General features: G+C 35.5%; 1 protein-coding gene across 1 annotated transcript in view; it reads right to left on the bottom strand.

The window, feature by feature from the left end:
• ROCK2 (Rho associated coiled-coil containing protein kinase 2) overlaps positions 1 to 16,415 on the bottom strand; it is a 143,195-nt gene that overhangs the window by 73,428 nt on the left and 53,352 nt on the right. Inside the window, exons 2-3 of the mRNA XM_045884098.3 lie at positions 8,406 to 8,487; positions 7,292 to 7,392 (exon numbers count right to left, since the gene is read on the bottom strand). Of these exons, the coding sequence (XP_045740054.1) occupies positions 7,292 to 7,392; positions 8,406 to 8,487 (183 nt within the window). The remainder of the gene's footprint in view (positions 1 to 7,291; positions 7,393 to 8,405; positions 8,488 to 16,415) is intronic.

Here is a 16,415-nt window from a genome sequence, read left to right as displayed (position 1 = left end):
CCAAAATGGGACAGGATTGATACATGAAAATACAAGAATATGAAGTATGGGGAAAACAGTCAGTGAAACAGTAATGTGGGTCCACCTGAGCCTGGATAGCATAAATTACAGATTTAATAAGCATAGTCCTGATAATTTCTCCATCAGCACCTGCCAAACCAAAATCAACAGTCCAATGGTGAAACATTGTTAGCAGAAGTGGAAAGCAAAGTAAAATATAAAGGAGATGCTCAATACCTGACCGGGAACAAAAGGTATCTTGGATGACAGTGGTAACAGTGAACAACAACAACAAAAAGACTAGAGAACTGTTATGAGCAGGACTTATTGAAAAATTAAATTTAAGAAATGAACAAAAGAGAAATCAACAATGATTTCTAATTTTTTGGCTTGAGCAACAAGGTTGATAGTGGAGCCATTTATTAAGATGTGTTACACATTTGTGGATAAGTTAGAGAGGGAATCAAGCATTCTAATTTCACATGTTTTAGATGTGACACATCTTAATGGAGATGTCAAATAAGCCATCATGGATATGAGTTTAGAGAGCAAACTAGAAAATTTTGAGCAGCAGCTATGAATCTGAGCCTTGACATCATATAGATTATATTTAAAGTCACAGGAATAGTAGAGTGCACCTTAGGAGAGAATGCAGATCAAAGAGCTGAGCCTTTGGAACTATGATATTTAGTAGAAGTCAGGTGGAGAATGAACCACTAAGGAAACGAAGAAAGAAGAGCCAGTAAATAGGAAAGAGTGATATTTCAAGAAAGGAGAACAACTGAATACTAGTAAGAGGAGAGTGAAACCCCATGAAGCCAATAATGTAACTTATAAAGTCTGTATTTATTGGCACAGAAAAATGATTATGACCATACAACAAAGAAAATCGACTATGGAGTCCTCTACCTACTTCAAGTCTCCGTTCAACTACTTGGTAGTTATGTGAACTTTGGCAGGTTGTTCATCCTATCTATCTGAACTTCCCCATCTGTCAAATGGGCATGATAGTAATAACATCTAAAGGAGTGCTATGAAGACTAGTTACTATATAGAAGTTGCTTAAAAGCCTGCCTGTAATGTTGTAACTGCTATAAAAGTGTGTGTTATTATTTAATGTTACATAAAAAAACCATAAATTACAAAACCACATATATATAATATGATCCCTTAATACAAAGAAGACAACCCATACGTTATGCATATCTTTAGAAGAAATGGAAGTCAGAAAGCTATACATCAAAGTAATAAAAGTAGTGGGACAATCAGGGATTTTAAAAAGTATAATGATGGCTTACTTTCTTATTCTACTATGAATCTACCTGTTGTATAAATAAAAGAATTTTTGTTTTTAAGGGAGAATAACTGGCATTGATGCAATTTTTATAACTCGAGAAAGATTTTAACTTTCCTAAAAAGAAAATAATTACAATAAAATATAAATATCCACTGAAAATAATTTGGCCTTAGTTTTGTTAACAGTTCCCAAATGTTTCCAATTATCAAATCACTAAAAGGATATCAAAAGGCTAGTAACCTTTATGTTTGAAAATGAAATAAAGAGAAGACATGATAAAAGGAGATTTTCACATTTTATTCTACCCAATTCTAAGCAACTTAGACCTTTGAGATTGAGAATGCATTCACATATTAATTTGTGTAGTTTTACATAAAACAACCACCAGGAAAAATGTAATGAGCACTTTTCTTTGTTTTTTTTTTTTTCTTTAAGTAGGCTCCAAGCCCAGCATGAAACTCAGTGCAGGGCTTGAACTCCTGACCCTGACATCAAGACCTGAGCTGAGATTAAGAGTAGGACAACTAACTGACTGAGCCACCGAGGTGCCCCTAATGAACGCTCTTCTTAAGAAAAATGAGTAGGCAACATCACGAAACCAACGAAAGATAATGTCCCCAAACTCTAAAATAAGAAGATAAAACTTCAAAAACAAAAATGCTAAAAATATTTCCACTATTAACCATGAAGTCTTGTTTTTATACATCTCCCCCAAATAAAGAATCATAATTAGGTAATTTTTAACAAATATGCACTACGATTAAGAAAGTTAACTTAGAACTCTATTTTTAGAACCTAGACCACAATTTCTTTTTGAAACCTAAATAGCAGCTAGCTCAAAATAAAACCTCCATGAATGCAGGTACCTTGTCTGAGTAGTTTACCTATACAATGTATTGTCAATGCTTATCATGGTACCAGACATTACATAAACATTTGCTAATCAATTAACCAAAGGAATATTGAAGAACAATGTATAATTCTATTAATAGAGATTAAGACTAAATACCTATCTTAAGAACACATTTGCAAGGCTAGAATTTGTAAGTTTCTTTTTCAAAGAAAAGATTATGTGCAAGGTAAGTGAATAACCATAAACAAAGTAAGCATGCATATCTGTTCAAAAAAGTAATCTCACTGAAAAGTTCATCCCAACATACATACACACTCTAACAGGATGAACCGTGTGCTATGTGCCGCCCCCACCCCTGTTATATTTTAAAATCCTGACCTCCAGTACCTTAGAATGTGACTGTATTTGGAGACAGGGACATCAAAGAGGTGATTAAGTTAACATGAGGCTATTAAGTGACTGGTGTCCTTCTAAGAACAGGCAATTAGGACATACAGAGTGACACATCAGGCATATGCAAGCAGAGAGGAAAGACCATGTCAGGACACAACAGAAGGTGGCCATCCACAAGCCAAGGAGAGAGGCCTCAGGAGAAACCAAACCTGCCAACACCTTGATTTTGAACTTGTAGCCTCCAGAACTATGAGAAAATAAATTTCTGCTGGTTAAGCCACAATTAGTGGTATTTTGTTATGGTGGCTCTAGCGAACCAACACATATAAATACATATAAAAGTTAGAGCAACGGGGCGCCTGGGTGGCTCAGTTGGTTAAGCGACTGCCTTCGGCTCAGGTCATGATCCTGGAGTCCCTGGATCGAGTCCCGCATCGGGCTCCCTGCTCTGCAGGGAGTCTGCTCCTCCCTCTGACCCTCCCCCGTCTCATGTGCTCTCTCTCTCATTCTCTCTGTCTCAAATAAATAAATAAAATCTTTAAAAAAAAAAAAGTTAGAGCAAGACTTCTGATTATTTATTTAAAATTAAAACATTTAAATTCATAAATGCATAGGAACTGACAAAAGTGACAACAGATAATATTTACTTAATACCTACAATGTGCCAGATCCCGGTAAGTACCACACATGCACAGCCTAATTTAATCCTCACAAAAAATCTTGTTACGTTCTATTATTAGTGCTACTCCAAGATAAGGAAATTAAAGCTTTGATGACAGGAAATCTATATACTGTAGAATGGAAACAAAAGTAGTTGACTTTGACTATTCTTCCAAAGTACTGATCTTAATCAATATACTATACTGAATAATATTATTGTCCATAAAAATGAGATGTGAAAAACAATCCAAAAACAATAGTGATAGCAGATAAAATCATCCATGTCCCAGACTTTTCATGATATAAAAACATAAAATGTACATCACCTCTATAGATAGGAAAAAAAAGACAATAAACTAATTTTGCCCTCCTCGAATTATAAAACTTTTCAATCTATCAGAAAATGCCTTTTTCAGGTGAGGAAATCTATGCCCAAATAAACTAAATGACTTGGCACTTTCCTGACTCTTGACATTTTCACATGCTATTCCCTCTGTTTTTTGACTCCCGCCCCACTCCCTCTTTTTCATGTGACTACCTCCTTTACATCGTATCTCCATTGTCATTTTCTCATAGTGAGGCCTTTCCTAACACCCACACCTGAATTAAGCACAACCCTCCATTTTTCTCTCATAACATCCAGATCTTTTCCTTCAAGTATTTATCATAATTTGAAAATACTTTACTTGTTTAAAGTAAAATTCTTTTCTCCTCCACAAAACTACCACTTCCAGAAAGATTGAAGCTATGCTATTGTATCTTTAAGAGGCTAGCACAGGGCTCCTGGGTGGCTCAGTTGGTTGAGCGACTGCCTTCGGCTCAGGTCATGATCCTGGAGTCCCTGGATCGAGTCCCGCATCGGGCTCCCTGCTCGGCAGGGAGTCTGCTTCTCCCTCTGACCCTCCCCCGTCTCATGTGCTCTCTCTCATTCTCTCTCTCTCAAATAAATAAATAAAATCTTAAAAAAAAAAAAAAAAAAGCGGCTAGCACAGCTCCTGAAATGTAACAGATCCTGATTATTCATTGATGGATGGATAAATGAACCATTTTCTGTGTGACAATGAACTGCTAACATTTACTAAGCACTTACTATATTCCAAGAACTGTTCCAAATTTAATTACATTTAACTGTCCCAGTAACCCTATGGGGTAAAAGTGTCACTGTTATCTTCATTTAACAGATAAGAAACTGAGGCACAGAGTGATTAAGTAACTTGTCTGCACTGACAGCTAGTCAGAGTTAGAATTCAACCATAAGTAGTCTGATTCTAGCTCTTAAGTACTTTGGTATAGCTGCTGTGACACACCAAAGTTACTTTTACAACAAGAATTTTCTTTTAGAAACTGACTGGTGGGCCCTTTGTGGTATTTTTAACTTGGCTAAAAAGTATTTCACAAGGAAAGACAAATTTGCACCTACTATTGTAAAACTTTCTTCAGATGACTAGAAAAACATAATCATAAAGATGTGCCAAATGTGGAACACTGCCTACAGATCTGTCAAACCAATTTATCTACAACATACAAAGCAACTTTAAAAGACTATGAAAGAAGCACTTGGACTTTTCCTTTTCAATCTCATCCTTCTTTTAAAAAGTCCATGCCAAAGGTAACAGAACCAAGAGCTAAAGCCAAAACAAACATGCTCCAACTTCTTGGGTCAGGTCATCAGATTAATGGAATGTTAAAATATTTTTCATTTTTAAAAACATGTGACTTTGTTTCTGCATGTTTTGTGGACAAAATAAAATTTGGAATGGAAGATTAACAACAAAAATAAAAGCCTTTTCTTTTCCTTTCTTGAATGTACTGAAATTGAATGATCAAATTCACCTAATGCAGAACAATGACTACATTGCCATAAAAACATGACAAGTCAGGATCTGTCATATTTCCTTCAAAAAACAGAACTCCAAATTCTAGTCTCTCCTCTTTATCTACACTAAATCCTGAGTATGAAGAAACAATGTATTTATTTTATATACTTGTAGTATGAATCTATGTATCAAATAGGCAATAGTAACAGTGGCTAACACTTAAGGAACACTATAACTAGGCTTATTTATTTTTAATTCACTTAATCCCCTACAAGAACCCCATTACATAGGTATTATCATCTGTATTCTATAGTTTGGAACTCAGGGAGATTGAGAAACTTGTCTATACTCACCATTATCTTTGAGTTAGACCATGGCAGAAGTAGGATTCAACTACTTTATATTTTCCCTATCTTACAGGACCTTCCATAACTCAACTGTCACAAAATCTAATCTCTGACCCTCGTCCCATGGGCATTCTACTAGCCAAGGCTTCACCACTTTCAATGACTCAAAAACAAAGCAAAAATAGCATTACTTTCAAAGGCAGCCCACTCCTCAAATCTACTCCATGTTAACTTCTCAATTCCTTCCACCACACCTCAGAGGGCATTGTTTCAAGTCCCTGAGCATTTCATCCCTCGAGTACTCTCTATTAATGTGCCCTTTAAAACAGGGCAAGAGAGCATCTAGAATGAATAAATGATGCAGTATGGCCCAATCATCTCAAAATAGAGAAAGTCTGTATCAAAGCAATCCAAACTTTCTTTACTATTTTGGGCAGCCACATCACCAATGACTCTTGCGTGGTTTACATTCAAGGAAATTTGTTCTTTAATTCATAATTACTGTTAAGGAATCTATCTCTTGAGTTCTTCACCTCTAACTATAGGTTTTTCCTCTGGTTAAATTCCACTTCTTCTATCTGGCCAATGACCTTCCCAACTGATTATTTCTGGATTTTGGCTTATCATTTGAAAACATCCTCATACTTCAGTTTTAACTCATTTGTAAGATTACTTAACATGTCACCATTGCCTCCATACAATAAATGCCTCATTAATAAAACCATGAATAGGAGAACAAACCTGTCCCTGGGGATCTCTGTCCAAGGTACCACTTATGCCTTCATCAGCCTCCTTAGAATACATCTATTAGTTAGAATTAGCAATAATCATGCCTCGGATAAACCTCACTGGCTACGCAAAGCTGCCGACTGATATCCTTATTCACTGACATTTTTCCATATCCTCTTCAAGTATATCAGACTTTCTGAAATATCTAATAGATGTATATCACACCTATTACACCACCCTGATCTACAAGTTCAATAGACCTATCAAAGAAGAAATTAAAGAGATGACAAAGACAAAAGTTAGTCTGTCATGACTTGTTCCCAAAGAAGCTATGCTGATACACAGTGAGCAGTGCTTTTCTCAAGCTCCATCAAAAAAAGTGTAACAGTGTTGAGTGAAAAACACTGTTGAGTGACCCCATAATTTGAACAAAGACAATAATCTGTAAGCACAAAACAGCAGAGTTTCATACTCAAGTGATGAAAACAGGAATATTATTACAGTTCCTAATTAATATATAAATGAAATATTTATTACAAACATTTATAATATTTCCAGTTGGTACCACTTTTGTCTGCAAAGATAAATTTCATATTAAATGTCTTTGTTGGGTTACTAATATATCTAAATAAATCTCAGTTAAACAAAAATGTTATTAATCTTAACACATTAAATAAAAACACAATAGTTCTTGGAATATTAGCTGCTACATAGGTCATGTGTGAAATCAAGTTGGCCTAATATATCCTAAATCTCAGTGTTTCAGCACTGGAAGAGACCTGGTGTTTATCGTTTACAAGTACCTCCTTTTATAGATGAAGACACTCAGGTTCTCTGAGATGGAATGACTTGACCAAGCTCACAAAACTAACTCTGGCATGGCTGGGCATAAAAATAAGATCTACTCAGGGGCGCCTGGGTGGCTCAGTTGGTTAAGCGACTGCCTTCGGCTCAGGTCATGATCCTGGAGTCCCGGGATCGAGTCCCGCATCGGGCTCCCTGCTCGGCGGGGAGTCCGCTTCTCCCTCTGACTCTCCTCCCTCTCATGCTCTCTCTCTCTCATTCTCTCTGTCTCAAATAAATAAATAAAATCTTTAAAAAAAAAAAAAAATAAGATCTACTCAGAAGCTACTGATAATATTTCACAAAACCCTGTCTTCAAAAATAAAATAACAATAAAACAAAACTTTCTTACCAGCTGCACTTCACCAAAAGCACCTCTTCCAATAACTTTAACAACATCATAGTCTTCTGCCTTCATCTGTAGACCTCTGATTTTTTTCACAATTTTCTCATCTGCAATAGAAAGATCATATTTATAAGCAATACTTTTAATAATCACTATATTTGATGGTGATTAACTAACAATAAAAAATTTTTTAAAAATCACTATATTTGTAAACAGATTTTTATTTCAAGAAACTGGATTTAGTTTTTAGCTAAATCTGTCAGTTTTCAAAGGTTACTATTTAAAAATCCAAGACACATACTAACTTTACATCAAAGAACCAAAACTCTATGGTTTCTTAACACATAAAACAAACAATACTGACTACAAAAAAGCAGCAGTTAAGCTATTCCATTTCTGACTCTGTTGCTTGACAAGATGACAGCTAAAACAGTGATGACCCACGCAGTCCTAGAGTGCATTCTGAATCATGACAGAGAGCTGCTATGACATTACTTGCAAGGCTAATCTTAGGAATAAATTTTAGTAGCCTACTTCTTTGAAAAGTAGTAATCACATATTATAGGTATGGTAACTATAGACAAGATTGTTTAATTATGAAAATAGCCCAGTCTCTGACAATTCCAACTTAAAAAGCTTACTGTGTTGATATAAACTATATATTGAATTATTTTGAGAATTTATCCTTAGAATTCAACCTCATTTACACCTTCACTGCAACATCAATACTGGCAAATATTAAGTCACTGCATATATGACAATAATTGTTATCACATTATCTTTCATTAGCTAGATTGAAATGTCTACATTTATATAAACATAAAGCTCATTAAGTCTCCTGGGTAATGTAAACCTAAGTCTTAATATTGTTAATATTAATTTAAAAGTTCTCTTTGAGCTGCCATAAATAACCTATCCTGAAATCATCGGTCTTAATAATTTATACAAAATCTTGAACTCTACCTACTTTACAAACTGCAACTAGTTCTGAGGTTTTGCTTTGAAAATATGCTAGTATTCAAATAGCAAGCTAAAAAATACTTAAGGTTAATAATGTATAGACTGTAATATAAATCTCATCAAAAGTATAGTGATAGGATCAAATATAAAGTTTACTCACATCTATTTAAAAAATTATCTATATTCTTGTTTTTTCTCAAAGCAGGAAAATCCAAATCAAGGACCAAGGAATTTAAGCCATCCTGTTTAACACAAAATAAAAAAGGAAGAAGAAAGTTGTTACAATTTCCAAGTATTCAAAAAGTCTTTAAATTTTATTATATGTTGGTCTTGCTAAATATCAATCCACTTTGATATGAAATTGCCCAGTGGCTCCATATCTAACAGCCCTAACTTGTTTGCTAACTTCTGCCAGAAAATATGAATGATCCTATCATGTTTTCCTTTGTTATTTTAGCCAATAGAAAAATGTCATTTATGTATGTAGGTCTTTATTTATTTATTTGGAGAGGTGGGGAGGGGCAGAGGAAGAGGGACAGAGAATCTTAAGCAGGCTTCACACCCAGCGCAGAGCCCAAGGACGGGCTCAAGCTCACAACCTGAGATCATGACCTGAGCCAAAATCAAGAGTTAAATGCTTAACCAACTGAGCCACTGATGTGCCCCTAGAAAAATGTCATTTTAAAATATGCATCCCCTGGGGTGCCTGGCTGGCTCAGCCGATAGAATATGCGACTCAATCTCAGGATTATGGCTTTGAGCCCCCACACTGGGTGTAGAAATTACTTAAAAATAAAATCTTAAAAAGAAAATATGCATCCACTATTATTTTTGCTAGTCAAATGTCTTCCATTCTCTCTTCAAATGTCCAATAAAATTTCACCAAGCTTTTAACTTTAACAAATACAGACTATAAAGAAATTAAGAAAATAATCCCATTTACAATTGCGTCAAAAAGAATGAAATACCTAGGAATAAATTTAACCAAGGTGAAAGACCTGCACACTGGAAACTGTAAGACACTCATGAAAGAAACTGAAGAAGAAACAAATAAATGGAAAGATATTCTCTACTTATGGATTAGAAGAGTTAATATTAAAATGTCCATACCACCCAAGCAATCTGCAGATTCAAAGCAATACCCATCAAAATTCCAATGGCATACTTCATAGAACTGTAACAAATAATTGTAAAATTTGTACAGAACCACAAAAGTTACCAAAGAGCCGAAGCAATCTTGAGAAAGAAGAACAAAGCTGGGGATATCATGCTCCCAGATTTCAAACTATACTACAAAGCTACAGTAATCAAAACAGTATGGTATTGCTAAAAAAACAGACACACAGAGCAAGAGAACAGATTGAAAGCCCAGAAATAAACTAATACATATATGGACAATTAATCTCTGACAAAGGAGGAAGAACATATAATGGAGAAAGGACAGTCTTCAATAAGTGGTGTCGGGAAAACTAGGTAGCTACATGCAAAGAAATGAAACTAGACCACTATCTTACACCATACACAAAAATTACCTCAAAATAGATTAAAGACTTGAATGTAAGACCTGAAACCATAAAATTCCTAGAAGAAAACACAGGTGGTAAGCTTCTTAACATAGGTCTTAGTGACATCTTTGTGTATCTGACTCCAAAGGCAAGGAATGAAAAATAAAAATAAACAAATGGGACTATATCAAACCAAAAAGCTTCCACACAGCAAAGAAAACCTACTGAATGGGAGATCAGCAAACCACATATCTAATAAGGGGTTATTATCCAAAATATATAAAGAAATCATACATCTCAACAACAAAAAAACCAAAAACTTGATTTAAAAAATGGGCAGAGGATCTGAAGAAACATTTCTCCAAAGAAGACATCCACATGGCCAACAGGTACAATGAAAAGATGCTGAACATCACTAATAACTAGGGAAATGCAAATCAAAACCATAATGAGACATCACCTAATACTTATTAGAATAGCTATTATCAAAGACAAGAAATAACATGTCAGAGAGGATGTGGAGAAAAAGGAACCCTCTCACACACTACTGATGGGATTGTAAATTGGTGCAGCCACAATAGAAAACAATATGGAGATTCCTCAAAAAATTAAGAATAGAAGTACAATGTGAGACAGATATTCCACTTCTGGGTATTGATCTGAAGAATATGAAAACACCTACTTGAAAAGATATATGCACCCCTAAGCTAACTGCACCATTATTTGCAACAGCCAAGATATGGAAACAACCTAAGTGTCCATCAGTAGATGCATGGATAAAAAAGATAGTGTATATACAATAGAATACTACTCAGCCATAAAAATGAATGAAATTTTGCCATCTGCAATGACATGGATGGACTTTGAGGATATTATGGTAAGTGAAATAAGTCAAAGACAAATAACCTATGATTCCACTTATATATGGAATCTAAAAATAAATAAATAAACAAAACAGAACAAAAACAAACTCACAGATACAGAGAGCAGACTAGTGGTTACCAGAAGGGAAGGGGTTTGGGAGGTGGGCAAAATTGGTAAAGGGGGCCAACTCTATGGTGATGGATGGTAACTAGACTTGTGGTGGTAATCACTTTGGAGTGTATACAGATGTCAAATTATAAAGATGTACATCTAAAATTTACATCATTAAAAAAAAAAAAAAAGAAATACACCCAGACTAAGAAAGTTCCCATTCACTCAACAAGCATTATTTTTTTTTGCCTAATGCATACAAAGAACAGAAAAATCCAACAATAAATATGACACTAACTATCCTTCCCCAAAGGCAACTCAGCTTCAAAACTAAATTTCCCCTAAAAACATAAAAATAAGATGATGCATTGTTCAGATTTCTATTTTTTTACGTTTTCTATGTTTTTCATACTTTCTACAACAAGCATACATTAAATTTATAATCAAATAAGAAAAAGTACCTACACATAACTTGTTGGGGGTGAAAAAAAATAGTAAGAAACGAAGTCTTTACTCAATGGATATGCTTGTGAAGGTAACAGTATTTCTAAAAGACTACTGCATATACGGTTTCATCTCCAAGTAACTCTGAAGAGGGCATGAAAAAATATTCTTCATTTTAAAAATAAACTAAGGCTTAGAGAGATTAAGTGACTTTGACTTGTCCAAGGTCAGGCTACTAGGAAATGACATAGCAAATGCTACCTAAAACTTAAAGGTCCAATATACTTAACTCACCACCCTAGTCTCAACGACCAGACTAACACCGACCAGAGCCTGGAAGAGTAAATAAGGAGCTGAAAGAGCTGAAGGATTGCAAAATATAAAACAGCAATAAAGAGGCCTTTTAGGGATCTGAGTAAGGGGAAAATCAAAGAAATTTGAGCTTTTTAATTTACAAATTACAGAGGAATTATACATACTATGTTTACCATTCAGTTATACTTCATATTTTTATTTTTCATTCTTTAAAAAATTTGTAATTTTATGAAAATATTCTTTATTCATAGAAAGGGCAGGTGCGCCTGGGTGGCTCATTGGTTAAGCATCTGCCTTCGGTTTGGGTCATGATCACAGGGTCCTGGGATGGAGCCGCGCATGGAGTTCTCTGCTCCGCGGGGAACCTGCTTCTCCCTCTTCCTCTGCTGCTCCCCCTGCTTGTGCTCTCTCTCTCGTTCTCTCATTCAAATAAAATCTTTTAAAAAAACCAGAAAGGGCAGAGGTATTAAGAGTAAACTACATGTATTTTTTATCACAATTAAAATTCTTTATAGCCCACTATATATAAAACAGACATATAAAGCAGTCTTTTTTTTTTTTTTTTAAGGATTTTATTTATTTGACAGAGAGAGACACAGCAAGAGAGGGAACACAAGCAGGGGAGTGGGAGAGGGAGAAGAGGGCTTCCTACCGAGCAGAGAGCCCGATGTGGGGTCGATCCCAGGACCATGGAACCATGACCTGAGCCAAAGGCAGACACTTAATGACTGAGGTACCCAGGCGGTCCCCATATAAAACAATCTTGATTCTCTCAAACTGAAAGAAAAAAAAAACAACACTAAAAGAATAATAAATATCTAACTTCCAGTGAAGTTGAGATTGTTAAATTCACACTTTGAGATCCCACACATACCCACAAGCCCCCTCTCCAGGACAGCTGAACTGCTTTTTAAGGATTCCAGCATTTTAGCATAGTAGGCTATTTTTAAGTACCAAATTATTGCTATATCTTTTTGGTATAATTTTGCTATTTGGTAAGTTTAAAATGTAAAATCTGAATCACTTATATTTTTAGATATATCCATAATCACTGACTTTAAATCAAAGAAATTATTTAGAAAGTCTTCTTCTGTACCTCCATTAACCTCCACAAGAAGAAAAAATTTTAATTGACAAGGCAAAAGCTTCTATTACAAGAATAAATATCTTCCTCTAGTTCAGGGACTTTTCAAAAAATGGCATATGAACACTTCATACAGATGTGATAAAAAGTAATTACATTAAAATCTCCATCTACATATTATGAAGAAAAAATCCTTTGGAAAAAAAGAACTACAGCTTCACATTAGTAAAATGACTGAATCCTTGCTTACCCCGCATCCTCCCCACAAGTTATCACAACAAGACAGGATTATGTAAAGATTATTCAAGAAGAAAATCTCGAAATAGTTTATAAATTTTTCCTATAATATCCCCCAACCAGTGTAGAGTCAGAGAGCTTTTTCAGCAGTTCTAACACTAGAGCAAATATTCAACTCATCAATAATACCATTTTGTTTTTTTAAGCCATTTTTTTAAAGATCAAATACTACCTCATTTGTGCATTTAGTTTTATTTTTATACAGTATTTTTTAATACTTTGATCTGCTAATAATTTTTATTTGAAGAAAATGTAGGGGGTAATATATACTTATAAATTTACATATATATGTGAGGTTTTATATTTATAAATTTTCACATTTGAAATGTATTCTATTTAGCATCACTTATTAAGAAACAAATTATGAATTTCTTTAAGATACCAGTATTTTCAGTACATGAAATTAATACTGAGATCCAGTGGCTGGGCTAGCTCAGGACTTAACTGAAAGCCTATGCCTATGACCTTCTTTGTTATGTCGTTTTATATAAACCTTAGGTAGTGCAACTTTTTTTTTCAGTGTCTGTGATTTCAACTCTGATTCTCTTCTTAGAAAGTGATACTAAACTACAAAAACTTTAAAGCAATGAAGAAAATTAACACTATTTGTCCCTTTCATCATCTCCAAATGCATAGAAATGATAGGATAACATTTAAAAGTTTTGCTTTGGTTTGGTTTTTTGAGGGGGGGGGGCAAGAGCTGGGAGGAGGGACAGAAGGCGAGGGAGAGAGAGGATCCTAAGCAGGTCCATGCCCAGCATGGAGCCCAACACAGGGCTCAATCTCACAACAGTAAAACAGTAAAACCAATGACTGAGGATTTCAAAGGGCCTAAATGTGGTAAAGGGCCAAAACCAGACTGATTACTGGGAGAACAGTAGCTTGAATGAAAATCCCAGCCCCTAAAAGAGACACTGAAAAAGTCTTACTGCCCAAGTTTTATACAAAACTGCATAACTACGTAGGTCAGATATAGCTTTCAATCAAGTCTTAAGCTAAGCTCCCAGAGCTTGCCCAGTTACTAAATCAGCCACATTGCTAATATTACTGGCTGAGAAATGTGACTCAGCTCCAATATTGGACTGTGGTTGTCTATATGTGAAAAGTTAGCATCAGAGGAAGGCAAACAGTGCATTATAGTACTGTCTTCCGGAATAAAGAGGTCCAAGCCAACACCCAACTTCTCCCATTATAATTATCATGGTGGAAAATACATAGTAATTTCCTATTTTCCAAACTTTTCCTGAATGAAGAGGCTTTTAAATTTTAATTGTCAAGAAAGAATGAAGTACCAGACTTGTTTTCACTTTCACTATAAACGGCTTCTAAATATCTGTTTTTAAAATATCCAAATAAAATGCATTCCTCGGAGCACCTGGGTGGCTCAGTTGGTTAAGCGACTGCCTTCAGCTCAGGTCATGATCCCAGGGTCCTGGGACTGGGCCCCACGTAGGGCTCTCTGCTCGGTGGGAAGCCTGCTTCTCCCTCTCCCACTCCCCCTGCTTGTCTTACCTCTCTCTGTGTCTCTCTCTCTGTCAATTAAATAAGTAAATAAACTCTTTAAAAAAAAAATGCATTCCTCTCCTTCACCTCCCAAAAAAGGAAAAAGTTTGGAAAGACTTCACCAACCTGGAATGTCTGAAGTGATAAGCAAAATGATGGAGACACTATTCTAGGAATTTCAATTGTTAAATGCAGCACAAGATACCCCATAGCTGAAAATTGTATAAAATTAATGAGTTGTCAGCAAATGGGTAGTACTTGAAGCTATAAAACTGGGTAAAATTACTAAAGGAGTATAGACAAGTAAAAAAGGACCAAGGGACTGAGTCCTGGGATATACCAATATTAAGAGATTGAGAATAAGAGGGGACTAAGAAGGAAATCAGTAAAGAAAGAAGAAAATCAAGACTTGTGTTATCCTGGAAGCCAGGCAGAGTGTAGCAAGAGCGAGAGAGTGATCCATAGTCAATGTGACTGGTAAGTATAGTTATTCAAGGCTGAGAATTTAGCAATGTGGAGGTCATCAGTGACTTTCATCAGAGCTACTTAAATTATAAATTTTTTATTTTACATCTTCTTAGAACTTCTGTTTTGCTAAATTGCTGTACTTACTTGTATTTAAAAAACAAAACAAAAACCTTCTTTTTTTTGTTTTTGTTTTTTTAAAGATTTTATTTATTTATTTGACAGAGAGCGAGATAGCGAGAGTAGGAACACAAGCAGGGGGAGTGGGAGAGCGAGAAGCAGGCTTCCTACCGAGCAGGGAGCCCGACGTGGGACTCGATCCCAGGACCCTGGGATCATGACCTGAGCCGAAGGCAGACGCTTAACGACTGAGCCACCCAGGCACCCCGAAAACAAAAACCTTCTTAAAGATGTTATTTTGGGTTCACACTCACAGACCTTAAATAATACCTAGCATTCAACTTGGCCATAAATTATGTAATAGGTCAATACAGTATTTGTTGTTAATAACAAGAACTTTTCTTGGCTTCTTTGTGCCATCTACTGTGCAAAACATTTTACATGCAGTCAACACTTTAATCCTCACAACAATATATAAACTAGGTACGATAGTTATACTCACACCAGTAGGCATAGAAACAGTACTTATAAGGTAGGTTACAAAACTTGCCCAAACCAACAGTTTATAAGTGACAGGATTACAATTTTATGATACATTTATACTTTAAACGTTACTGAACTTAATAAAGTTATTCCTCTAACAGAACACAACATCCAGGTTTTAAAGTTAAGACTACAAAAGAATAGGAAACATTTCTGTGTATCTGCCATATAGATAAGTAACCAGGAAATGTTATTTAAATGAATTTTTAACACATTTCCTCCTTGTGTTACCACAACTCCAAATACAAATACAAAACTAAAAATAGTGGGACCAGGGGCACCTGGGTGGCTCAGTCGGTTAGGTGTCCGACTGGACTCAGCTCACTTCTCAGTCTCAAGATCATGAGTCTCGGGCCCACATTGGGCTCCACACTGCGTGTGGAGCCTACTTAAATTAAAAAAAAAAAAAGTGGGACCAAACAAATCCAACTTAGCAAATAAAATATAAATTTTTAAGCCACTCTATATGCACAGAGAAACTTCTGAATCTTAAACATACCCCATATTATTTTTATAGACTGTCAATTTCACCTAGAACAATCTAAGTCATATTAACTGATCTATCATTTGTTAATATCAGATGACTAAAATCCTTAATGCTTATTTTACAATATAGCTACCAAAGTACATCAGTCTAAGATCTATAGGCCAAATTAAACAACAAACTAAATGTATCCTGTCACCTAACAAAAAATATTTTTTATTTGAAGAAAAAAAAGTTACTGAGGAAAATAAGAAATAAAAGAGTATTGGGTGGGTTGCCTGGGTGGCTCAGTTGTTAAGCATCTGCCTTCGGCTCAGGTCATGGTCCCAGGGTCCTTGGGATCGAGTCCCACATCGGGCTCCCTGCTCAGCGGGAAGCCTACTTCTCCCTCTCCCACTCCCCCTGCTTGCGCTCCCGCTCTTGCTCTCTCTGTCA

The sequence above is a fragment of the Mirounga angustirostris genome, unplaced genomic scaffold (genome assembly GCF_029215605.1).
Source record: "Mirounga angustirostris isolate CCGP_5_RB_7025 unplaced genomic scaffold, mMirAng1.0.hap1 SCAF_10, whole genome shotgun sequence".
NCBI classification, from domain to species: domain Eukaryota; kingdom Metazoa; phylum Chordata; class Mammalia; order Carnivora; family Phocidae; genus Mirounga; species Mirounga angustirostris.
This window is presented reverse-complemented; position numbering and strand designations above follow the sequence as displayed.